We start from the raw sequence: 27,012 nt of genomic DNA on the forward strand, positions 1-27,012 counted from the left end.
TGGCCCATTCAAGGACGTGTACCCGTCCGAGGACGCCATACTCCTCGGCAATATGCGTCCGAGGACAATCGCGTCCGAGGACGATTGGGACGTGGTCTTACTGTGATCAGATCTTAGAATTAGGTCACCATAAAGGATAAGAGTAACCGACTACGGATGAAAGAGATAAGGCAAACAAATATCTGTAACTACAGCTGCCTCCGCATTAATGACCTCTCAACCAACTCTCTGGCTGCATTAATGTGGAGGTGATACCTGAACAGTAAGGAAGCAGCCTTACAGCTGCCCATAGGGAGTTCCAAGAGGTGCGAGATGGGACAGAGAGAAATCCTCCGGACCCAACCTACACTTGTGCGGTAAGGATGGGGCGCAAAGAGGAGTATATAAACTAAAAGAAGAGCATGAAAGAGGGGATCGGAACAGAAAAAGAAAGAGAAAAAACAGACGTAAACAAGAAAGAAGAAAGTGAGAAAAGAGAAGAGGAGTTGCGCTAGTCACTAGAGAGAAAACATTCATTGTACCAACTTTAAAACCTTGAACGTTCTTGAGAGTAAATCTTTTGAGGAGAGACCACAGTTAACCTAGTTCTTTACACCCACGCTCTACAAATCATATTGTCTGGGCCTTTTACGTGCGAACCCAATACTGTTTAGGTTCGTTACTAAATCGTGTCCTTACAATTTTAAGTTGGGATAAACTTTGGATTTAGGCCCACTGAAAATATTGACATGGCTATATGTTTTGAAAATCTAGTCATCGGAGTACATAGTTTTTTATTTTCTTAATATGCATATCAAATTTTGTGTCAATCAAATATTATTCACTATTCATTACGTAAACTTATTTTTAATGCAAAATTTTAGATTACAAAATCTTGAAATTTAAGAAGAAAATGTTGCAAGTATTAGGATCTTTTGAAAATTTTGTAAGAATTAGGATATAAGAAGAAAATGTAATCTAATAGTGAATTTATCAAAATTTCCATCCACTAAAAAAAAAATAAATAGAGTTGTATCTATTGACTACAACCAAGTTTGTCGTCAGACTTTGCCCTATTTATTACACACAAACTGATTTACACAATTTTACGTTTGCACCAGCCTAAAAGACAATTAAAATGATGACTTGAAATTGAAGAGGAATCAATTTTTGAAGCTCACTCATATAAGAAGGCAAAGTGGTTTCTGCTTGTAGCGAGAGAACTAAGATTATTATATGGTTTCTTTGGGTCATAAAAAAATGTCAGTATCCTGACAAGCTAAAGCCTATGTTGTGTATCCAATAGTTAGGCCCTTTTGGATATACAGCACTGTTAGTTTCTTTAAAACTTTTTTCCCTCTCCCCTTGTGTGTGTGTGTTAAAAAAATTATTATTCTAAAAAAAAAAAAAAGTCCTAACCACTAAATAAGGGCTAATCTAAGAAAGCCTAGCCTATAATAAATAAATAAAACCTTGACTTAAACTCAATCAAACCGAACCCCAACTCTTTGGTCCAAATTTGAAAACCCATACAATATACCCAACACTTGTAGGAAGATCTAAACCCAACAACAAGAACTCCATCAAAAGCAAAGCAGAGCTTGCTTCAGCCTTCAGCTCGAAAAAATTATATTATGTGTTTGTTTGGCATGATTAGTGTGCGTTTGCGTAGCGGCAAGCATGCGCATTTTGCTTTTTTTTCTAGGTCCTGTGCACTGTTCACAGACTAGCAAGTACTGAAAAACACAGCAATAACTTTAAAACTGGGTCCTGCGGGCACTATTCATAGTTTAAAAATTATTTTGCTACAGTGTTTTCAACAATAAGTTTTCAGTTTTTAGCAATAAGCGGTATCCAAATAGACCCTTAATTTTTCCAGCTTATTTTACTATTCAGCTTATTTTTGTTACTATTTATGGGCTCCACTGCACTTTTTGATACTATTCATAGGTTTCACTGTACTATTTCAGCTAACTTTTAACTTTATCTACAGTACTTCCAGCAAAAAAAATTCAGTTTCAGCAAAATAAGCAAATCCCAAATAGACCCTATCTCTACTCTATATATATAAGAGGATTCACCTCTTTCAACTAAACTTTTATATAGTTCAAAAATACCCTCATTAATGAAGGGTGACTATATTTAGAAATAGGGTCATAAATGTCAAATAACAAATTTCATTTTGAATTCAAAAAGAGAATTCTTAAAATTTAGGATTTTTTTCCCTTCACATGTCAAAAAAAAAATATACATTTACTACTTATCTCTAAATTTATCCTTTTTATTTGTTTGAAAAATTTAAAAAAAAAAAAATTCCAAATTCTAATAGATGTAAATTATTAACCTTTATTCAAAAAAATAGAAGAGCCTTTAAGCACACAATAATTGTGTGATTCTTCTGTTTATGCTCCATCTTATTTAAGATGAAGTATTTGCAATCACTCTTCACTTCTTCTTCTTCTTTTTCTTTTCCTTTTTTGCCTCTATTTAGCTCACCAATATTGTATCTTTCCACTTGTTGCACCATTGAATTTCAACCTTAATTGGAATCTTCTCTAATATATATGGAAAAGAAAAAAAGTATTAGCTATGCCTTGTTCTGTCAGGTGCTACAAACAATGTTTTTGTTAGGTTCTAAGACTTTAGGAACTAAATGTATTAGAACTTCACTTTGTATATGTTGGCAAACCATGATCAAAACAATGAGTCTAGGTTTAGGCTTGCTCAAAGTTTATTTGTTATAGCTTGAATTGAGCTAAATGTAGAAACTTACTGTGCAAAATTGCAAAGCACGATTGATCAAAAGTAAGGCTCAATCGATCGAGAATCATATTTGCAGAATTTGAATTAAGCCCAAAGAGCAGTTCAAGCCCATTAAGGATTAGGGTTTCAGATCTACTTCTCCTAGTATATAAAGAAAACCCTAAGCACATTTTTAAAAGGCTTTGAAGAGAGAGATTAGAGTGCGTCTTGTGCCTCTTTTGTAGATCTCGGGTTTTTTACCCAAAAGCTCTCTAAGGTCTTTGTTGAGTTGTGTGTTGAATCTTTTGTAAGATCTGAGAGGTGTTTACCTTTATACACGCACATAGAGCTATCAAGATCAAGATTTGCATCAAGAACTTGATGGTGGTTTTAGTTGCTTCATTAAGAACTTTCAAGAAGATCTAAAAACCTTTGAATGGAGTCTCAAAGTCACAAGTAGGAAAGCTTATGGTTGCTATAGATCAAAGAAAGAAGTAATTTGTGGGCTCGGAGCTATCATGGAGTCGTGGTAGTAAGTTTTCTACTCAAGGTAGTAATAGAATGTTAGTGGTCTAAGTTCTATTGTACAAACTTCAATTCTTTCATAGTGGATCTATTTTACCTTGAGGATAGCTAAGTTAAATCCTTCCCAGGTTTTTTACCGGTTAGGTTTCCTAGGTTATCATATCGTTGTGTTCTTTATATTTCCGCATTATTTACATGATATGATTGTTATTGTTTCAACCTATATCTGAATAATTTATCTAAGTAATCACTTGGTTAATTAATTAGGTTAAACAATCTAGTTTACATGGATCTAAAAATGTACAGTTTTTATTCAATAATTTGATTAGATATTTGTGACAACAATAATGCATGTATAACTTGATCCTTTCGTTATATAATCATATTTTCCTAACATCCATTTTGAACGAATTCTAAGCAATACTATATATCTTGTTCTAAGTTCATACTGATTTTGCAGGTTTGATAATTTTTTCCCCCTTAATGTTCTGTTATTTCTTTGCATTTGGTTAGATATTCAAACTATTCCTTTTTAAAAACAAATTTACATTATATTTTGAAACACTATTTTCCTTTTTTTTTAATTTAAATTTTTTTTTTTTTATGAAATCTACATGTATGTCCTGCTTTTATCTGAACAAGGTTGATATGCTGAAGAGCAAGTTTGGATTCAATCACGCTTTCAGTTATAAGGAAGAGCATGACTTGCATTTTGATAAGGCAAAAACAAATTTTAATAGTAAGTTCAAATTGGAATCAATAACAACTAATCATCTATAATTTGTTGTGAATGTGTTGTGAAAATGTTGTCAACGTAGCATTTTTCTAAATCTTAATTTATGTCAACTACGAATCCATCACGGCTAAATAATTTTTCATCATCCACTCTTTCACAAGCCATAATCAAAATAATCAATCAAAAAGACAAAACTCTAAAGATAAGCATTTCCTATCTAAAGTAAATTATTTTATTTTTCTGTTAGTATGTACCATCTGATATGATGAAAATTTGAAGATAAAAATTAGAATTGCACTCTATTTGATGGCTTAACAATTTTTTTTTTTTTTTTTTTCCTTTGGCTTAGTCTTCTAGTCCACCTAACCTACAATTCCCTAAACAAATATATGTATTAGTCAGAAATGTCACCTACTTGATAAAATTTTAATCAGCAGATCCACCTCCCTCAATCCCTTTTAATTGTTATTTATTTTGTGTTAGCATATTCCATGTCAAAATTTTCTTGTAATTATCATTTAATTACTTTGTATTTTGTTTTAGTGGGTTGATTTGTATTGAGCTAGTTCAAGTGCTAAAAATTGGAATTGCTGAAAGAACATTGGTCGAGTGATTTCCATCTTGGTCCCATGAGTTTGACACATGTTTGACATTTGAAATTAAGTTGGCGACAATTTCACCTAATACTCGCCCAACCCTTGGTTGACCAAAATTATAAGAATAGAAGAGAATTCTATTATAAACTCTTCTCTTGTTCTAGACTTTACCCTAAGTAGCCAAACACCTTGTCTTTCTCTCTACTTTCTCTCTTTTACCATAGCCAAATTCTTGAGAGGAGATCAACTCCTTCACACCCCATCACTACCTTTGTGTCATGAGGGTTGTTTGAAGCTTGGAATCCCCAGAGCCTTCACATCATAGATGGTGTGTACACATGCACACCATCATTTACTTGTTTTATTCATATAGATTCATAATTCAATTCAATGGGAGAATTTTTACCTAAGGGTCATCATTTACTTGTTCTATTGATATAAATTCATAATTCAATTCAATTGATTAATGGGCCTAATCCAAACCCACATGTCACATTTAACCAATTTTCAAGTCTTGCATTTCTTTGTTCTGTTTTTGTGGTTGCATATATGGATGGAAAACTCAATAGCCTTTCAAGAGGCAAACAAAGGCAAATGTATTAACCCAGGGTTTTCTTCCATCCCAAGGCGGAACCGGCGGTTCCGCTGTTCATAGAATGCCATTTTGATTGGTAAAAATTCAAAATGCATGAAGTGCGAAGGTTAGAACATGCATCCCCCACCATAAGGTATCCTGACACGCAAAGTCCTAACCACTAAATAAGGGCCAATGTGAAAAAGCCCAGCCCATAATAAATAAATAAACCTTCACTTACACTCAACTAAACCGAACCTCAACTCTTTGGTCCAAATCCTAAAACCCATACAATAAACCCAACACTTGCAGGAAGATCTAAACCCAACAACAGGTACTCCATCAAAAGCAAAGCTTCCTTCAGCCTTCACCTCGAAAAAATTATATTATTTCATATAATGCAGTAAGTGTGTGATTCTTCTGTTTCTGCTCCATCTTATGTAAGATGATGTTTTTGCAATCACTCTTCGTTTTTTTTTTTTTTTTTTCCGCCTCTATTTAGCTCACCAATATTGTATTTTTCCACTTGTTGCACCGTTGAATTTCAACCTTCATTAGAATCTTCTCTAATGTATATGGGAAAAAAAAAAAAAAAAGAGTACTAGCTATGCCTTGTTCTGTCAGGTGCTTTTGATTAGATATTTGTGGCAACAATAATGCACGTATAACTTAATGATCATCTTTTCCTAATATCCATTTTGAATGAATTCTAAGCAATACTATATATCTTGTTCTTATTTCAAACGGATTTTGCAGGTTTGATCATTTTTTTCTCCCTGAATGTTCTATTATTTCCTTGCCTCTGGTTAGACATTCAAACTATTTTAAAAACAAATTTACATTATATTCTGAAATACTAAATTTCAAATTCTCCTTGTCCTCACCCCTGTTGTATGATTTTAATTACTGAACTCACGTTTTTAGCTGGTAAGAATGTTTGAATCTCTGTTTTAAAGCAGGGAATATGGAAACAAGCTTGTTTATATATATATTTAAAATTTTATTTTTTTATGAAATCTCCATGTATGTCCTGCTTTTATCTGAACAAGGTTGATATGCTGAAGAGCAAGTTTGGTTTCAATCACGCTTTCAGTTATAAGAAAGAGCATGACTTGCAACTTTAAAAAGGTCTGTGGACAACGTGCAATTAAATAATCTAAAAGAATATAATTAAGGAGGGGTTAAACTTGTTTCCATTGGTAATTGCACTGCTTTCACTAATATAATGAAGGTGACTGCGAATTGCATAACACTAAAGAATAAAAATGAGTAAAACTACTGTTTGATAAATATCACAATAACAATATCAAGGACCAATTGTTAATTGCCAGAGCAAGTTTTATCAAAAACTGAGAGGCATTAGTTTTTTTTTTTTTGGGTCATGCTGTTAGGTGTTTTCCTGAAGGCGTTGACATATACTTTGAAAATGTAGGAAGGCAAAATGCAAGATGCAGTGCTCCTTAACATGAGAATCCACGGTTGCATTGCAGTAGCTGGAATTATCTCACAATACAATCTTGATCAACCTGAAGGCATAAGAAATTTATTGTCTGTGGTGTATAAAAGGATTCGTAAAGAAGGATTACTATCACCTCTTTCCCAACTTCTTAGACCTTGTGCTGCCTTACATTAGAGAAGGAAAGATAGCATATGTGGAAGACATTGCTGAAGGCCTCGAAAATGGCCCTGCAGCTCTTGTAGGAATTTTTAGTGGCCACAATGTCGGAAAGCAAGTAGTTGTAGTTGCTCGGGAGTGATCATTTTACCTCCTTTTGCATATGTATTGAACCCTGAGAATTTACTTATACACCACCATATATAGTGTCTCTCCCCATTACCATGGCGAAAGTCATTGCTGCTTGACAGCCATAGTAAGTAAATTCTCAGGGTTTAATATACTATGGGCTGTTTTAATAAGGTATGGTTTTTCATATATGTAAACATTAAGAGGGTAGTAGTCTAATTGGTAAAAAAATAAAATTTTCGTGACTGCTTATACTATAAATGTTTCTATTCATAGTGTTTCCACATCTTTACGTTCGCAATGTATACCGTGGATAAGTTGTATCCGCTTTCATGTGCCATGACCAAATTCAGAAGCTAGCATTTATTATTCAAAAGAAATTCTAAAATTAACCGTTTTCATTTTACATCTCATTCAAATGCTTTATGCCATGCTGACGCATGTTGGCGAGCAATTAAAAAAAAAAAAAAAAAAAATCTAAAGACAAAATATGCTTGCCTCATTCTATGGGATTCCTAATGGTTTCTCTTTTCTCTCAAATACCATTTCTTTCAAATCTTTTCCATCCTCTTTCTTATGTTGAGATTTGATCACGACTTTCCCTTTGCTCAAAGCTTTACTTGTAAATTTTTTGCGATAAGAGCTGTAATTGTAAAGAGTAATGTTTAGGACATTTGGTAAACCATACAAGTATTGTTGAGTGGTTTCAGCCCAAAATGGAAGGAAGAAACTAAAAAAAAAAAAATGTTGTACTCAGTACATAAAGTTCCCACTTTTGTGTGGTTTGGGATGTTGAGAATTTGCCTCAAATTTCCTATTGTGACTAAGAAAGCTAATTGAGTTTCCTTGTTGAAGAAGAAAAAAAAATTAATTTAATTAATTATTGTTTATTTGGTGTGGAAGAAAATGTTATTTTTTTGGAGTGAAAGGAAAGTCTATTCTTTATTAAAGAAGTAATGTATTCATTATCCACAAAGAAATAGGAAATTGAGTATTAAAAATGGTGTTACAAAAACTTTGATGGCTATGGCCCAAGGGCCCTCTATAAGGAGAGGAAAAAATCATACAAAAGAAAAAGAGAGAGTAGCCAAGAGTGTACAGCCTGAAGAAAAAGAAAATGTGAGCTTAGCGAGAAGAAAACTAATATGTATGAGAGCAAAGAAAACAAAAAGATTTTCTTTAGTTGTAAAACATACACTTGAGAGAGATATTATAATTGATTTTATAATAATTGATTGATCAGGAGTTTGTCCAGTGTTTATTTTTTTATTTTTTTTCCTTTCAAGAAAAAATGTTCTCCACATAACTCTTTTTATTTTTACTTGTGATTGATATTTTGGCTTAGTAATTTTGGTGATAAATTTGTTGGTAATTGATGAAAATTGTTAATTGATTTTCTTAATTCACATTAGGCTAGATTGTGACCCAACATGGTAGAGGTTATATATGGTAGATAACTTTACCCCCAATTTTTCTAGACAAGCTAATTTTTGAACTCAAATTTGTGATATGTTACTTCTGAGAGAAGTTACTTGCTATTGCACAAAAGCAGAAAAGAGATGAACTTAAATCATGCATGAATAGTGAATACTGCAATAATCAATACGGGAAGTCGTGCTTCCCCTTATAGTGATCACGCTATACGGCATGTACACAAGATCTACAACCTCTTTAGCTGCACTACCTGTCGTTTAGTATTTGACAAAGCTAAGCTGCTAGTCGTATAGGCTATTCTTTATGTAATAAATTGTATTTAGCTATGCTAATTTATTATTCTGCTAAACTAGGTTCAGTTTGTTCGGATTGTAGACAGGATATATAGTACTTCCACAGTTCTACATGCACGAAGTACTTGGCGGTTCACAGGGAGAACTATTATTTCTTGCACACCTCGATCTTGATGCACTAAGCATATCCATAATGCTTCTTAAAAATTTTAGAAGGGTTCCTACTATATACATATGGCATCCTACGTACAAGGACTTTGTTACCATCTCGATCTGTTTTTGAAAGTGAAAAATGTTCTTTTTCATTTTATTTAGTTTTGATGTGCCCATAAGCCTCTATACCAGTATCGTCTATCATGACACGAAATCAGTAGGAAAAATTCGTTTTGCAGTCAAACTGTCAATTTTGAACAATTTAATGCTATATTTGGAGATTCTTGTACAAAAAGAACATCATTTTCGTGCAAAAGTTTGCGCCAAATCTTACTAAACTTAATAAGATTGATTGTCACAATATTTGTGTTCCTTTCTTGATGAGTAATAGTCGAATTTGTATCTCATTACAATTTACAAACCTGATAACGATCACTGTATTGCCGACAAAAAGAGTTCCTCTCTTTTATTATTGCATTGCACGCAACAGGTTATCGAAAAAGAGAGAGGGAGAGGTTATAGGCTTATAGAAATGCAGGTGATGGTGAAGAAATGAGAAGCAAACAGGTGCTGGCTGGAGACTACGTAGATGGAAATGCCAAAGAAACAGACATGTATATATATACTTAAACACAAGTACCATAAGCTTGAAGGTGCCAGAGGGCTCAAATGATGTGTTTGTGAAGAATCTTTACATGCCACTCCTGTGAGCCTTTTTTTATTCATGTTCAAGCTCTGTTTCTCTCCCACGTGTGTAATTCTTGATGTGGCACTAGATAGATTTTGACTCATGAAGTGGATCCATTTGAAATAAAACTATTTTATTAGTTTATTGAATTTTATATGCCAAATCAATGGTTTTATATCAATAATGTTAAGATCCTATGCCTACAATTTAATTTAGGTTTTTTTTTTTTTTTTTTTATAAAAAAGCACAAAAAGTGTGCATCAAGCTTAATGGAAAAGCGCAAAAATGTACCTCACTTTAGAGGTGAAAAACACTGGAGAGCAATTGGAAATGCATGCCTTTTTTTTTCCTATGCCATTAGAAAAATCAAGAAAAAGAAAAAAATAGTGTAAAAGTAAAATGACATTGCATGCATTTAAAGAGGCCGTGTTTCTCATTTTAGTGCATTATGATTGTTTATATATAGATGCCTTTTGTGGAATATTATACTTGATTTGGAATACCATCAGTCTTCACATCATATATGGTGTGTGCATACATACATGCCCAGAGCCAGCTCTAGCATATAGATGACTAAGAACATCCACAATAGTAGACCTAAAAATTTAGTTATTTGGCATCATAAAAGGTTACTTTATCTATTTTACCTACACACATGCTACAGCAGTCGATCTATTTTAGCTTTCAACACAATAAAATAATATAAAATCACAATAAAATAATATATCCACTACAATAAAATAATATATCATTTACAATAAACAACAATCACAACCACCACCACCACCACCACCACCACCACCACAGGCCATAACAAAGAAAAAAAAAGTCAACCAAGTCCACACCCACTCGACCCACTAGCCGACACCCACACCACGACAATCAAATTCACGCAATGCAAAAAAAAAAAAAAAAAAAAAAAAAAACCCAAAGCTTGGATCAACGAAAAACCAAAGCAATGGGCTGAGAAAGGTAGTGGCGGCTTTGACAATGAAACCCAGAGCTTGGATCAACGATTAAACCCACGAAATCCAGAGAAACTCAGGCTTATCAGTGTTGGGTGAGCGTTGAGATGGAGGATTGGGTGGAGGCGTGGATCGAAGGTGTGGATCGGCGATTTGGGGCTTGGGTCAGCTTGGTCTGATCAGTGGATGGGTTTGATCGATGGAAGAGAAGTGGGTCTGATCAGCAGCTTGGGATGGTTGGTGGGTCGATGACATCGAGTTTCAGTGGCAGTGACGTTGAGGATGAGTCAGGCCAGTGGCGGTGAAAGAGTGAGCTTGAGAGAGTGACGTTGAGAGAGTGAGCTTGAGGAGAGAGTTTTGAGAGAGAGCTTCAGATAGATGAGAGTGACTGAAGAGAGAGGCATGGTGTGAGAATAAAAGGATTATTTTAATCCCGAGCTGGAATAAAAAACTGTTTTTTTTTTTTTTTTAGCTCCAAGCTATAATGTACATCTATAGATAAATGTGTACTATAGCAATGAAGCTAAAAAAAAAATAGATTTAGCTCCACTACTGTATGGGTCTTTTTTGTGTTTTGGTGAAGCTAAATAGCTATAGCTATAGCTAAAATAGCTATATAGCTATTTAGCTCCACTGCTACAAATAATAGAAAGCTTCCTCTTTTAACTAATATTATATTATATTTTTATTAAGACTTATTTAGTCTTTTACCTAGATAAAAAATAATAATTTAAGGCCACTTTTATTAGCTAATAGAATGCATTGTATATTAAAAATCCAAAACATCAACAACTAGTTTGTACTTAAAAAAAAAAAAAAAAAAAAAAAAAAAAAAAAAAAAAAAAAAAACAATAGATAGCTCGTGTGGGGTTGATGTGTCACATCAACTACCCATCAACCCATTTTTTACCTTATATAAAGCTGTTTATACTTTAATTAGTTTGATTTTCCCCATTTCTATTAGTACCAATTTTTTTTAATATTTCAAGTAATTTATTTAATTTGTATTGTTTAAGTATATTTTTATAAATTATCCTTTAAGAATAATCAACTTTTTGTATTAGTAATTTAGTACTATTTTATTCAATTATATGATAAATAAATTTTTATTTGCGCAAGTTTAAAGTATAAAGTGACTATATCATTAAGTAAAGTTGCAATCTTACTTTTGATAAATTAGGCATTTTGTTCTATATTTTAAATTTTATTTTAGTTAAATTATAATTTTATATTATAAATCATGTTTCATTTATTTAATTATAAATATCTACTACAAAATATTCATCTAGATAGGAAAAAGTTAAAAAATGAAAGAAGAGAAAACTTGAAAAAAAAATTGAATCTCAAGAGGCATCTATAGTTAATTTTGTTATTAATATTAGACAAGACACAACAAAAAATTTCGGTAAAAATATAACAAATGAACAAAAAATTCATTGAAAAGATTTAGAAGAAAATAGTGCAAAGTCTTAATTAAATAAATATTATTTAATTAACATTTAAATATAAAAAATAAAATAAAAAGACTCACTTAAAATTTTTCGCATTTGACACGCTAACCACTAAACAAGGGCCAATCTAAAGAAGCCCAGCCCATGATAAATAAATCACTCAAACTCAAGCAAACGAAATCCCAACTCTGGTGTCAAAATCTTAAAACCCACATACAAAGCCCATACAATAAGCCCAACACTTATTAGAAGATCAAAACCCAACAACAACAACAACAACCACTCCATCAAAATCCAAAGCTTCTTTCAGATCTCTCTCAAGGGCCATTTTCCAAAGCATTGTTGAGCTACTCTTTTTTTGAAGTTGAAGATGCAATCCAAATCCTTTATAATTGCGAGAGCTTATCCTTTTAGAGACATTATTGAACCTGCTCACGAGTCCTTTGGAATTCATCGAAACATACTTTTTCATATGATTTATATTATGCAAACTAATTGTATTAGTTCATGCAATGAAGTAAGTGTGTGATTCTTCTGTTTATGTTTCATCCTATTTAATATGATGTTTTTGCAATTACTCTTCACTTTTTTGATTTTGCTTCTTTTTAGCTCACCAAATACTGGGCGTCCACTATCATAATCCATCATTTTTCTCACTCCCCTCTCAGTTCTACTACCAACCAAACAGTCCTCTCACCCATTTTCTCTTCTATTTTTCATTCCTCTTTCACCATCCTCTGTTTGTTTGGATGAGAAAGTGGAAAAGTATAGAAATGGAAAAAATTATTGTTTGGTTGAGTAAAAAAATGGGAGGATAGAAAATATAGTTTGTATAAATTTATTCTCATGCCCCTAGTACATAAAAATATTTTTTTAATAGTTTATAAAAATTAATTTTTTTAAATTACAACAAACTAACATAATTAATAAAACATCTAGCAAAAAAAAAACTAATAATGAAAAAAAATTTGATTTTGATTTGAAAAAAAAGAAAGAAAAAGAGCCAACCAAAGGCCACAAAAAAAAAAAAAAAAAAAATGGAAGAAGAAGAAGAAGAAAGAGGCAATATTAGTTGTAACATTCCCCCCCCCCCCCCAAAAAAAAAAAAAAACAAAAAAAAACAACATTAATAAATAAGGGGAAGGTAGATGGGTAATTTCACATCAAAACCACTCTCTCCTCACTTTTCTCTCTAGTTTTATCTTCAAACTGGAGAGAAAACTTTTTCCTCTTAAATGGTGGGCCTAGGGAGAAAACTTCTCCGCCCCTATCTTCACCCCCCTCTCCTCCCAAACCAAACACCATCCTCTCTCATTTTCTCTAAACTCCCCACCCATATTTCTCCCCCAAACCTAACACCCTCCTTTCCCCTTTTCTCTCCCCCTCTATAATTTCACCCACAACAAACTGACCCTTAGTGTGCTTAACAATAAATTAGACATAAAATTGTTTACCATGACCTTCCCAAGAGCATGCAAAAGTAGGAGTTTAGTGCACTTGTTAAGAATTTTTTTTTTTTTTTTAAATCTCTTTTACACTATTTAAATTGTTTGAAAAACTAAGGAAATGTGTTGTAGGTCTTACAACAATATAGCATAAAGGTAAAGAATCTTCCCACCAACTCTCCCCAAAATATAAAAAAATAAAATGAAAGGAAAAAAGACATGTATTCATGAAATATGTGTTTATACATCTGTCATACTTTGATCCTAGATTATGGTAGGAAATGAAAATAATACCATTACCAAAGTGTTATATCAATTTTGTCATAACTCACAACACATTAAAAGCAAAAAATAAGGTGTTATATCAATTTTCTCGTCTTTTTTTTCCCCACATTAGGGTAAAAAATCCCGAGAGAAAGAATGAGCATGTGGACATAAAACAAGCTCTACCAATGATGAATCCAATATTCCAAATTTCCCAATGTCCAGAAAATTTCAATTTTGAAAAAATTTCAGAAAGAAAATAGCTTAGCAAACTGAAATTGAATAGAAGCAAGACAAATTGGTAACAGATTCAGCTATTTCAACAACTGGAATGTGGTCAACCTAAATTATACAAGTAAACAATACTTTTAGCAACTTCTTAAGTCTCGTGACGATTTGCAGAGACAAAAATTTGAATAGTACCTGTCAATTGGCATCAATCACAAAAATTTTAATTATACTCTGCTTTTATAGACTTATTTCAAATGATTGAAAATAGTAATTTCATAAATTGAATATTTCAAGTATTTCCAGAGTAGTGGTGATATTAATTTCTACTATTTATATCAAGAATCATTGACTCAAATTGTAGCATTTATAAATTTTCTTAGTTGTGTCCAATTAAGTATTCATACAAGGAACACTCTCACCCATTACGAATATAAGAGAATAGTAGTATGAGTAGACTTACTGAGTATTTATTTGAACCAGTGGAATGTGGTTAATCTTGGACTGCTCATTTTTTAGTTTGGGGAAATCATAAATCATCAGCTTTTCCAATTCGGTGAGGCATTGCATGGCTTGCTCAGTGGGCAGATACATCAGCTTCTCGCAATCCACAATATACAGCTTTTGAAGAGAGGAAAGATTGCCCAACCACTCTGGCAAAGCTACCATTTCATGAAAATTCTCCATCCACAGAATTTTAAGGGCAATGAAGTATTGAATTTGGTCCAGGACCAGGAGAGAGTGGACTATAGCCTGCATAGACGACCCACACAATTTGAGCTTTTGGAGGAAGGGGTGGTAGTGTTGAATGGAAGTAGAACCCACACAATTCCCATTCTCCATATATTGAAGAAGAGAGGTATAACACTGTATCCCATTGGGTGGTTCTTCAATACCACACCTTATTATGGATGGGACACCTGGCAAAGACCTCAGATCAGGACAGTCCTTTACTGCCAAATTCTGAAGGAAAACGTCGGTATGCAGTGAGTCTGGCATATAATAAGTTTGTGAATAGCACTCTGAATTTCTGATACCACAGCAAAAGCTGATGCCAAATTTTCAGTTGCAGTTGCAGTTACAGTTAATGTCCTCTAAGACTTGTAGGCATCTGTTTTTCTTTTTAACACTAAGAATGATAGTGATTGACAAAACATGCTTCCCGAAATTCTTATGTATTGCTCTTGGATTATGTATGGTGGTTTTCCTTGAACCCCTCAGGAGCCAGCTTTGATTCAATGCTGAAAATCATATGATAAAGGGCATTATGAATTAGGAAGCCACATTGGAGTGTTTGCATTTTACCTCACAAAAGCAGTAAAAGAATAATGAAAGACAACATGGGAACAAATGTATTAAGAAAAATAAGGTTGTAATGATGTTACTTGGGGCTCCAAAGAAAACAGCATCTTCTTCAACTTTATCATCATCCAACCTGACATCCCAAGATGGGTGTGGTGCTAACATCCTGATTATGTTTCTTCATGCTGAGAGTATGTCTCAAATCCTTGACCTTGTCCTTCAATTTTGTGGGAACTCTTTTCTTGTAATGGTGAACATATTCCTTCTTCTAGGTCATGATCCTTTCCAAATGGAGATGAGGACGTAGGCCAACCACTTTGAACCTTATAAAAAGTGTGTTCAAGTCATGGAATTTTCATTCAAGATTAAATGAAACCTTTAACAAATATACCAAGCTGAAAATGCTATATATGGTTTAAAAGTGATAGTTAGAGTATGTACCGGAAGCCTCTCTACCACTAGGACCAAGACACGAGTTTATGTAGGATGCTTAAACCAAGATGGCATGGTTGGAATTCCCTTGGAGAAGCTTCGAAGAGGGCAGCTAGGAATTTTAGTGTTGTCACCATATCTTTGCATCAAGTAGAGCCATTGTCATAGTGTATTTATGCCTTCAAATTTATGTTGGTTTTGTTGCTTCTTTTATCTCCTATAACAGAGAGAAATTTAAGAGATATGAACGATGCTCAAGCATTGGCTTATGGGATCTTGCATGGTTCTAGAATACATGAATTTGTGCACATAATCATATATATGAACTTCATAGCTGTTTCCTGGCTGCAATTAGCTGGCATATTGAGTCCTCAAATAAACAGACGCAGCAGATGTGATAGCTAGATTGTGGACATATAGAAATGAAATCAGATTATGACACAAAATGCTGTTGCTTAATATTCGATAAGAGCCATTATTATTAGAAAACTGAAAAGTCAAAACATTATAGCGAAGACAAGCAATAGTAACAAGTAGACCAGAATTTCCAATGTAAAATAAATCCAAAAAATTTGAGGGAATTGTTTGAAACAGAAATTTGGAGGTTTACATATGCTATGCAGAAGAATTTGTTGCAGGACATAGAGATACAAGTTTGACACAAAAATTGAAGGGAAGTAGCCTTAAAATAAGAGGATAAGAAAGATGGTAAATTAATTATAAAAAGAACTAGTTTATTCCAAAATGAAATGTTCGAAAAAAGGACCTTTAAGAGGAAATATGAATTAAGATTATTTTGAGTTTAGAATAGGAATTAGATGTTTATCCAGATATTTGGAATAGGGCAAATCTAAGGCTAGTCCGTGCTGAAGTGCATGGCTTCTAATAGGGATAAGAAGGGTGGCCAAAATCTGTAAATAGTATACAAACAAAAAATTTAATAATAATAATATATGAAATTGAAAGAAGAAAAAAGAATCAAAAGGAATCATATTAGGTTTCGTCGGAAGAGAGACATCAAATGAAAAGAAGAAGAGAATGCAACAACTCACAAATTTCAATGAAACAATTAGATTGGAAATTTGGAACCAATTCAAGCTTCAGTTCTTCATTTAGTTTTCCATGGAAAGAGAGATAAAAAAAAATTACCCTAGCACCAAACAATCGTGAAGCATACTTGACATTGGAAAAGTATCCGCTGATAAAAAAGAAATTACTGGTGGCAGTAACAGGTGTCAAAGCTGGGATAGTAAACTCGTGTTGGTGTAGGGATTCTGCAGTGCCTTTCCAAATTTCAGTACCGAGGAGCAACAACATCTCCACCGCCTATTTCTCCAGGTACCATACATCTATCCCTTCTTCTTTTTGCACCTAAATTTATGATTATGATTAGGGCTTATTGAACTAACACTCTCTTCTCTTTGCTGCTTTTTTTTGTTTTTTGTTTTTTGTTTTTGTTTTGTTTCAGGTCCTTACATCATTACATGAAAGTATTGAGGTACACACTGCTACTTTCTTCACCCATTTTTGGAAAATTGTTTGACTGATTATAATAATTTTCATCACAACAACAACAAAGAAATAGGTGTCAAAGCTGGCAGAAATGGGTGCTATGTGAAGTATCCTTGACATTGGAAAAAATATCCTCTGATAAATGAGAAATTTTCTGGTGGCTCTTACAACACTAATACAATGACATCAACACATGAAAACTACATATATATCAGAATATCAAGATGAATAGATGCTAAGTAACAAGTACAGTCATGTCAACGAGTACAGAATGACTTTCATGTCAACGAGTACAGAATGACTGTCAAACCATAATTCTGCGATCTGACTACTCAATCTAACTCTATACATTGTCTTGGTGACATGAACACATATGGAGTTGACATGCACACCTTTACATAGACTTACAATTTTATGTAGCTATGCACACAATGTGTACAGAACCCAGTGGCTGTACAAATATATATAAACTGAATTGGATCTCGCAAAGAACCAATTAAGAAGTAAGTTATATACACATATCTAAAATGGTAATGAGAAAGCAGACCTGAAGTACCTTGGCATCAGTTGTCATTGAGTTGGTTATTTTCCAAGATGGAATCTTCTTGCAAGCTTCATGAGTTAGCTGAAAAATTTTAAATGTGTTAGCAACCTTCAAAAGTCAAAAATGATATATAAATATATTAGAATCATCAACACCTTCCTTCAGTGCTGTCTAAAACTTTACAAGAAAGTTAAGTTTTGCTTCCACTAGTAAAACTGGGGATCACATAACTTCATGGACCAGTAAAATTGACCTTCCAGCCCAAACATGAAAACAAAAATCCACAAAACCTTCTCCCACCCAATGTCTCATCTCATCCTTGTGCAACCCAACTCCACATTCTCACAATAAATTCAATCAAATAATTCTGATAATACATGGAGCAGTTCTTGTTTTTAGGTCTTTGTAAAAGTTGGAAATAGATTTTGTTAATTTGGGCTGCAGGGTCATAATCAATTTGACACCAATAAGTGAAGGTTAAAAGAAATGCTGAGAAACGGAATGAGTATGTATGTTATCATGAATGGATTAATCTAACAAATTTTATGAGAATTGGCTGAGATCAAATTTTTTGCAACATTCCACTATTCAGAGTGGTTGGTGAGTTAAATTTCTATTAATTAATTCAAGAAGCATTAATCTATTTTTTTTTTTTTTAATAATTAATCTAAAATGTTGAGATGTGAAATTTAAGAATAGCCCTTTTAAAAATAAAAAATTACATAAATAAGTTGGGGGCTAGTAGGAAATGGGATATACTTGTAGTCCAGGTATAAGTAAACTTACTAGTCATCTTCAGAGACGTCAAAGTCAGAGTCGTAAAAGTCTTCAGAATGAAAGGATAATGCAGACTCGGGAAAGCATCCAACTCTTCAATAAACCCACCGATTATCAAAGTCTTTTAAGTGGCCCTCTCGCCGTGAAAGCTTCAGTCTTAGATCAGGACAGTTGCTAAGTTTTAAATGAATAAGAGAATGAAATACTTCTCCTAAATCTGGAATTGATTTCAGATTCGGACAGTCCCCAATCTTCAAAAATAGAAGAGATGTGCAGAATTGTAGCCCACTGGGTAGTTCATCAATACCACACCCTATTATCTCCAAATGTTGAATAACTGATGGGACACCTGGCAAATACCTCACATGACGACAATATCGTACTTCAAACTTCTGAAGGGAAACGCAGGATTGCAGTGATTCTGGAATTGATTTCAAATTCGAACAGCGCCCAATCTCCAAATATTGAAGAGATGTACAGAATTGTATCCCTCTGGGTAGTTCTTCAGTACTACAGTTCTTTATCTCCAATTGTTGAATAGGTGATAGGACACCTGGCAAAGAACTCAGGTCTAGACAACTTTCAACTACCAATTTCTGAAGGGAAATGCAGGTGTGCAGTGAGTCTGGCAAATCTCTCAGTTTATCACAGTAAATTATGGTCAACTCCTCAAGGCAAGGAAACACCAACACCTCACCTGCATTTGTCAACTCCTTTGCATCCTTCCACTCTTCAAAGATTGTTTCCCAATTTGAGTATTCTCAATGCCGGAAATAATGTAGTATTATTTCTGTAACTCCCATCACTGTAAAACTCACTTCCTATACTTCTTACCTTCCTCATTCCTCTCATTTCAAGAACTCTAAGACAGGGTAAATGCCCCAGAGTGGGAACTTCTTCACATTTATGGGACGAACTCAACTTGATCTCAATCAAATTGTGATATAGCGACAAACCAACCCATGATGGGAATTTCTTTCCTCCATAAAATTCGATTCCCATGCTTTTCAAATTTGAGTGAGGCTGGAGGCCTTCCAACACCCTTTCATCTTTATCATAGTTGGACTCTGCTGCTCTAAAATTATAACAATGACCATCTCTATCTTTCCAGTATAATCCCAACTTGAATATTTCCTTTTCTTTTAATTTTGGACTTTTGGCTTCTTCCTCATCTTCCACCACCTCTAGATTGTATATGCTTATTTCTCCTCTGATATTCTTTAAAGGTCCCATTTCTTTAATCCAATAACCTTCTTCTTGACCCACAAACAAAAAATGGCAATGTTTGAAGGCAAGTCAACTGTCCCATATTTTTGAGTGGTTTATATATGTATCATAACCTTTTCAAACAACCAATATTAATAAGTCTCAAATTAATCAAATTGCTTAGGTCTTCTGGAAACTTCCTGAGTAAAGGGCATTCTTCAATTCTTAAAGTTTGCAAATTGTAGAGTTTAGTAATGGATTTTGGTAATTCCACAATTTTAGTGTGCAAGATGTGAAGAAGCCTCAAATGTATCAATTGCTCAATTGAATTTGGCAACCCTATTGTACTATGCCCGGATAATTTTAAAATACGTAAGTATTTAAAATTTGATAACATGTCATCAAAGTCTAGATTTTCTGAAATTAATGTGCGCATTCTTATGAAACCATCTCCACTAAATGAAGTTCTTGGTGTTGTTTCGCCATTAGATCGGACAAATAAAGGTTGTACTTTACTAATATTATCCACAAAATCTCTCTCCAAAATCAGAATTTCAGGTTTTGAAATTGAGAAGGCAAAATCATGCACCAAATCATGCATTTTGCAATTAATAATATCACCATAGGCATCCTTTGTAGCATTTTGAAAAAAGAAAGTGGCCAATAAAATATTGAAATACATGTTACCAATATCCTCCATCACCATATTAGCTTCTTTAGATGGTTCAAGGAACCCTTCAGCTATCCAATGCTGAATTACTTCGTCCTTTTCCATGTCATAATCTTTACGGAAAACTGCACAGTATGCGAAACATCGTTTCAAAGATGGTTTTTGAAGATGATCATAGCCTAACTTTAATATGTGAAAGACTCCATTATTATCATCGTCCGATAAATCCCAAATTTTATTATTTTGAATCGATAGCCATTCACCATTATCACGTATAAGGTACATTATTCCCCCTAAAAATCTTGCAGCCCATGGAACCCTTTTACATTTTTTAACAATCTCCTTTCCAATTTTCTTCAAATCTAGAGGTAAAGGTCTTTTATTTGCAAATGCTCTTTCCTTGAATATGGACCAACAATCATATTCTGTTAATTCATTTTGGGGAAGAGTCTTCGTGATTTCTATTACACTATCACAATAGGTTGCTTCAACAATGTTATTTCCAACATTTCGATTAACTTTTGAATCATCAAGGAAGGAGTCTATCTCCATGTTGAAGCTAATCTCAGGGATTGAATTCTCCAACTTTGCTCGAAGATCATAACTAGCAATGTCACCTTTTAAGTCTATTTAATGATTTGTCGATGGTCTTAATTTTGTTTGCCATATTGATAATGTCATTAGAAGCTGAAGAGTAGTTTAGCACCTTTTGCTGAAGAATGTTATAGCCAAACTCGTCTAGCAAATCATCAATGTCATAAGCAACACGTCTAAGCTCTGCTAACCAACTCCTCACAAAATCATCACTTGCTTGCCTTTTCTCAACATCATTTAACACAAGTTGAATTTGGGTTAACAAGATAAGAAGGTCTATTAGCCCTTCCTTGAAACCCAACTCAAAACTAGTATGTTGCTCTATAACAATTGATCTCAACTTGGCTAGAAGTCCCTCCACAAAAACACCAATTAAAATTTCAGCTATGTATTCTGCCTTACTCTGCATAAGAGACAATAGTATGAAAATGTTTGTGGAGAGTAGAGTACAATTCTATTAAAAATAAACAAGGTGGGTCCAGATATATTTATATATTGGAAATATAAAAACTTATAATATGTTTTTTTATCTTTTTAATTTTTATACAATAAGTAATAGTTTTTTTTTCTTTTGGAGTTTTATAATAACTAGTCACAAACACACGCGATATTTGGAAATATATAATTATTTTTAAATGTGGTATAATATATAACTTATTATCTAAATTTTATTGTAAATAATTTGTTCTTCCTAAAAGTTAAACAAACTCTAAAAGTACTACCTCCGTCCCACTTTATTTGTCTTTTATTCCATTTTGAGATGTCTCAAAATATTGTCCTGTTTCTAAAAATAAAAGTTATTAATTTACTAATGTTCCTATTATACCCCTATTAATTTACTAATTCAATTTTTTGATAAATTTATTTAAGAGTAGTTTTGGAAACTCATACATTTTTAAAAAGTAAACAAGATAATAAATGATGTTCCCTTAAAAAGTTTAACTTTTCAAACAGGACAAACAAAGTGGGACGGAAGGAGTAATTTATATTTCTCTATTTTTACAAATATATAATTTTATCATTTATTGTGTTTTTTATTGATATTATTTTTTTAAGTTGTCCATCTTTTTCTAACTATTGTTATTATACATTATATTTTCCTAATTTCTTTTTGTATAACTAAAATTTTTAAGTTTCAAATATATTATCCAATTTTTTTTATTCTCTTAAGAAGATTTTCATGATAATCAAAATTGATCATAGAGTTACAATGAATATTACTCAAATAATTGAATAGTAATATAGTACTCCCAACCCAAACCTTTTCTTTTTTTTTTTTTTTTCCTATTTTAGGTAAGTACACCAAAATGGATTAAAGTGGACCATTATGGACTGAACTGGAATGAATTGGACCAAACTGGACTGTAATAGATCAAAGTGGACTGTAATGGACCAAATGCTGAATCATAATTAGTAAACATAACTCAAAAAATTAATAATAAAGTGATGTAAAACCATTATCTGTGATAAGTGATGTATACCAATGTGATGGAAATGGTTTGTTTTAAAAGTAATATCAATCAAATTTGTTATCAAATTAATATTTTTAACTGAATTATTATGCATGCACTTGTGATTCTATGTGCCTGTTGAAGTTTTATTCAAATTAAATTTGGTACTATGTACACCATAAAAAAATAAAAAATAAAAATAAAAAAATAAAAAACCACTTACATGAAATATTTTATACAAAAAGAAAAAGGAAAAAGGGAGGGGGGAGGAGGGGGAGAGACTTTGTTAAGAGCTTTATTACTTCTATCTTTTGACGTTGATGAAAATGACATATAGTTCTCTATGTAGGAGCAGAATTGAACTCAACATTGAAGGTTATCATAAAAAAAAAAAAAAAAAAAAAAAAAAGGAGCAGAATTGGACCCTTCAACTTAACCTTAAATACTACATTAGCATATGGATATGCATATAGTGGTGGAATGAGATTTTTTTTAGGTGAGTTTAAACCATAAATAAATAAATGGTGTCTCCATCCAAGATGTTTGTATTACATATATTTTCTATTATAAGTTACATTTAGGTTCAAGAACGTGTAAAGTGATGGTCATATCATGATTGATAAGTTATAATTAGTTTTGAGATTGAGTAAAGGTATAATGTATTATTGCATACATTAATATTTATATACATATTTTTTGAAGAAATGATGGAAAGAAAATGATGACTTGGCTATCGACGTGGTTCAATAAAAATATAACAATAATAAATGCTACACTTCAACTTTTAGATATTTTATATAGATTAGTATTGAATACAATCTTTTGTCCATTTTTTATGTTCCACATTATTCTCCACCTTTTACCCCGCCCCCTTAAATTTCAGAAATAAACACACTCATCCCCTCTTCCCTATGTTATAACTATCAAATTATATATATATATATATATATAAATAAAATAATAATAATGCTTAGAATTTTGTAGTTTGCTGACATTACACTTCTCCAATGGAAGAGAACATGAGTTCAAACTCCCCTTCCCTACTTGTTGCAATGAAAAAAATTCACTAAATAATATAGAAATTTATTGTAATATTTTACTTGATTCAAACAATTAAAATCAATAACTAAAAATGTTATCACAAGTTCACTGCTAAGATTATGATGGAATATATTCTAAATATAAAATATTTACATCTTTCCTTACCTTTTCGAACACTCTGCTTAACTTGTCATCCTTTGATATTGAAGTTGAGCTGATTTCCCTCTCCTTATCCTTGTTTGAAGTTGATGCACCCTTAAGTTTTTTGTTAGGTTCACCAATTGTTAGAGAAGCTTCCTCTTGGACTTCTTTAGGCACTTTTTTACAAATATTAATATCGTGACCTTTAGCTCCAACCAAGTGATATTTAATCCTTGTAGCACCCCTAGCAAAAATACATTCGCAAAACTTACATTTGAAATGACGACCATTATCTTGTTTTTCAACACACTCTCAAAATCGATCTTTCTTTCGAACCATATTTCTTTTCCCTTATAACAGATATATAAAGAGTTTAATATTAGAATATAACAAAATTGATAGTAAAAATGGATCTGTAGAGTAATAAAATTAATTTAAATAATATAGATCTATAGAATAATAAAAATAAGCTTGTTATATTTCTTTAAAAATATTATATAATTATTTTATGCCTATCAAAATCACCTTCAAGTAGTTTTTTGCTAAGCCCTCTAATGGCTAGATAAGCTTGGAATTCGTGTATTTTTAGGAACCTTTCTACAAATGGCAATATCACGATCAATAAATCTAATCCTTGAAACACTTCCATCAAACTTTTCATCTTACTTTGTTTACTGTGTTAATAAACTATATATAATATTTAGCCAAGAAAATATAAAATCCATAGCATGAAAGACATGTCAGAGTGAACTTACTCTATTAGTTTACAAACAGGTAGATGCCGCAAATGGACGCCAAGAGAAAGAGAAGAGGTAAAGTTTGAGACTCAAATGAAGAAAAAAAAGTAATCGTATAGCAATTTATTATAACGTGTTTTATATCACTGGCGGAAAGACTCAAATGATTAGAACAGGTAGTAGGACTAACACTCTGCCGAAAGAAGATGATTTTGGATTCGATGTGTACATAACATGGCAACTTAGAGAAATGCCATAGACGTTGAGCTTAACATGTTTTACAGTACATGACTTTCTGTTTTGGATTCTAAGGTAAATTTGGTTCCTATGTTGTTGGAAATTTTAGAAGAGTTCCAACTAATAATTACTATGTCAGCCTGCAAATTAAGACTTGTTACCAAAATGGGAATTACAGCACAAACATATATAACAGATGTTTACTTCTATGGGTCGAAACACAGGCCCTTTTTATATACAGCTTTGTTTCAAAAAGCCTCATGAGATTCTCTTCTTCATATATATATATATATATATATATATTAATTAAAGGAATGAGATTCTTGGCTTTTCCCCTCAACCAATTCATCAATCATCACCCGGAATGAGTTTATATACTTTACCCATCTTGCAGTTTTTTTTTTTTTTATTAGTTTTCCTTCATTTTTTATGGATTATATATGCAATTCTTTTTTATTTATATCATAATTAATAGATTACTATTTCCTTAAATGTCAAATTTCATTTGAAAAAGAATAAGAATTCTTTTTATTTTATCAAAGATTGTTAATGGTTTAAACCAAGCCAAAAAAAAGTTGAAAAAAAGAACTAAAAGTTTTTTTTTTTTTTTTTTTAAATGAGAAAAAGAACATTATTATTAACTTTTGAGAGCGATCACTTAAAAAAATTAAGAATCACAAATTCATGTAATAATTTATTCTTTTTCACATAAATTTGTGTACAAATAAAAATTATAAGAGTGGTCAAAATTTAATATTTTTTTGAAGTTGACTATAATGTTTCAAGTATATATATTCACATTAGTTGTTAAATTATGTATGCATATGAGAGTTGCTTTGGCTTCACCCCTAGTCTTGCTCTTGATTGACCAGGTTGATATGTTAAAAAGCAAGTTTAGATTCTAGGTTTTCTAATTTCAATTTGCTCTGTTTGTTTCAAGTTTCGACGATAATATTTTCTAGAAAATGAGTCATTTTATTAAAAGTATTTTCTATAAAACTATCTCATTTTTTAATGTTGATAGCAACCTTAAATAAGTTGAAAAACAATCTCCAAACTTCCCTTATTTTGTTTACTATGAGATAAAACTATTTTCTAAAAACATTTAATGGAAAACAATTTCAAAAAATAAGTCATACTTTTTCTGTTGACCAAAAATAGTTTTCATTTGGCCTATTTTTTCTTATGTTACCAAACACTGAAAAAAAATATCTTTATAGAAGGTTTTTCATTGAAACTATGGGGGTAAAATTCACAAGTCAACAATGGGCCTTGAGCCCCGCACGGAGTCCAGCCATGACAAAAAGAGAAAATGGGATCAAAAGACTTCCAGCCCAATCCCGTTGGGCCCAATTTATTTAAAGGACATCCGAGGAGGAATGTCTCCTCGAACACACCAAACGCGGGTCTAATGTGCGCCCTATCCACAGTGAGGAACCATCCCAAGCGAAGGTGGGTGGCATGGTAAGCCTCACAAAGCAGGAAGAGGGAAGAAAATGTTAGACGTCCAAGGGGCAACCACAACTGCCGCATTAAGTGCAAGGAAGCTACTTTTCCAGCCGCACTAATATAGAGAAGACAGGCGAACAGTGTTACATTAGCCAATACAACTCACAGAAAGATAAGGTGAATGTCCGATAGGACAGGCACTCAAGTGAAGGTCCGGATGGAAAACAAGTGTAAGGTTCTGATTAATTTAAGGGGGCTATATAAGAGAAGAAGATCCCCCTGAAGAAGGGATCGGGAGTTTAGAGAAGAAAAAGCAAGAGAGAAAGAAAAGAACTTGGTAGTCTTTAAACATTACAAGAGGTGCACTTATATGTCTCCTCGGACCATATATCCTGTGGACAAAAAAAAGATATTCTTACGTTCAGATTGTTGCATGGCATACACTTAACTTACGTTCACTTCGTCCAACCCTAGTTCTGTAACCTGCTCTCTATAAATTCATTGTCTAGAGTCCTTTGGGCCAGAACCACTCATTTGTTGGGCCTGGGCCCCAAAACCGACCCTACAATTGGCGCCGTCTGTGGGAAGAACTTGTGTCTCGACAAGTGAAACTGTAAGAGATGGAAGGATCAGGTCCGCGTCAAACCAGACGTGCAGATTCCCAACGCCAAGACAACTTCCTGAATCTCCAACGGGAGAAAAATCAGGACATACAGCGAGAGGGCAGTGTGAACACCACCCACACGAGTAGAAGTCACTCGAAAGGAAAAGATCATGTGTCCCATAAGCGAGACGATTGCAAAGCCTTACAGCGAGAAATTGATGACTTAAAGAAAAAGCTGAGCCGAGCAAAGCGAAAACGTCCTTCACCCGACTCGGACACTAGCAGTGAGGAGGATAATGAGTATAGGCGGCGATCAAGCACCCCTCCCAGCGAGACTTTCTCCTATGAGAAAGAACAACCTCGCAAACGCGGTCGCAAAAGCACATCATATCAAGGCCTGGCTAACGATGCTATAAGCAAGGCCCTGGATCGCATCTCCCAATCGCCTTTCACGCGTAGAATAGAAAGGGCAGAGCTTCCTCGGCGATTCCATCAACC

General features: G+C 33.1%; 3 protein-coding genes and 1 long non-coding RNA gene across 9 annotated transcripts in view; 1 reads left to right on the forward strand and 3 right to left on the reverse strand.

The window, feature by feature from the left end:
* LOC126704468 (2-alkenal reductase (NADP(+)-dependent)-like) overlaps nt 1-27,012 on the forward strand; it is a 121,064-nt gene that overhangs the window by 21,260 nt on the left and 72,792 nt on the right. The window contains exon 7 of the mRNA XM_050403508.1: nt 6,745-6,918. Within this exon, the coding sequence (XP_050259465.1) occupies nt 6,745-6,909 (165 nt within the window). The 3' untranslated portion in view covers nt 6,910-6,918. The remainder of the gene's footprint in view (nt 1-6,744; nt 6,919-27,012) is intronic.
* On the reverse strand, nt 13,664-18,417 carry LOC126704475 (uncharacterized). Of its 6 annotated transcripts, none has more exons than XR_007648188.1 (6): nt 18,394-18,417; nt 17,620-17,688; nt 15,561-15,768; nt 15,203-15,442; nt 14,281-15,058; nt 13,664-14,012 (listed from the first exon to the last, which is right to left on the reverse strand). It is a non-coding gene; the product is annotated as an uncharacterized LOC126704475 (long non-coding RNA). The 6 variants fall into 6 exon arrangements; XR_007648189.1 differs by lacking the exon at nt 18,394-18,417 and adding an exon at nt 16,701-16,922 and having other exon boundaries at nt 17,620-18,055; XR_007648190.1 differs by lacking the exon at nt 18,394-18,417 and adding an exon at nt 16,701-16,922 and having other exon boundaries at nt 17,611-18,055.
* Nucleotides 18,480-20,812, reverse strand: LOC126702921 (disease resistance protein RGA2-like). Its single transcript, XM_050401785.1, has 3 exons — nt 20,278-20,812; nt 19,219-19,640; nt 18,480-19,112 (listed from the first exon to the last, which is right to left on the reverse strand). The coding sequence occupies exons 1-3, from the start codon at nt 20,810-20,812 to the stop codon at nt 18,480-18,482; spliced, it is 1,590 nt and encodes a 529-aa protein (XP_050257742.1).
* Nucleotides 20,859-24,848, reverse strand: LOC126702924 (uncharacterized). Its single transcript, XM_050401789.1, has 3 exons — nt 24,840-24,848; nt 23,512-23,796; nt 20,859-21,257 (listed from the first exon to the last, which is right to left on the reverse strand). The coding sequence occupies exons 1-3, from the start codon at nt 24,846-24,848 to the stop codon at nt 20,874-20,876; spliced, it is 678 nt and encodes a 225-aa protein (XP_050257746.1). The 3' UTR covers nt 20,859-20,873.

The sequence above is a fragment of the Quercus robur genome, chromosome 10 (genome assembly GCF_932294415.1).
Source record: "Quercus robur chromosome 10, dhQueRobu3.1, whole genome shotgun sequence".
NCBI lineage: Eukaryota > Viridiplantae > Streptophyta > Magnoliopsida > Fagales > Fagaceae > Quercus > Quercus robur.

What these genes read in the sequence shown, in the direction of transcription:
- LOC126702921 (XM_050401785.1), bottom strand. Translation starts at nt 20,812, where the DNA reads ATGGAGATAGACTCCTTCCTTGATGATTCAAAAGTTAATCGAAATGTT. An exon ending in TATGGTGATGGAGGATATTG is followed by an intron (nt 19,641 to 20,277) that starts GTAACATGTATT and finishes TTGTGGGTCAAG; the next exon opens with AAGAAGGTTATTGGATTAAA. An exon ending in AAATGAGAGGAATGAGGAAG is followed by an intron (nt 19,113 to 19,218) that starts GTAAGAAGTATA and finishes ATCTTTGAAGAG; the next exon opens with TGGAAGGATGCAAAGGAGTT.
- LOC126702924 (XM_050401789.1), bottom strand. An exon ending in TAAGCAGAGTGTTCGAAAAG is followed by an intron (nt 21,258 to 23,511) that starts GTAAGGAAAGAT and finishes TCTCTTATGCAG; the next exon opens with AGTAAGGCAGAATACATAGC.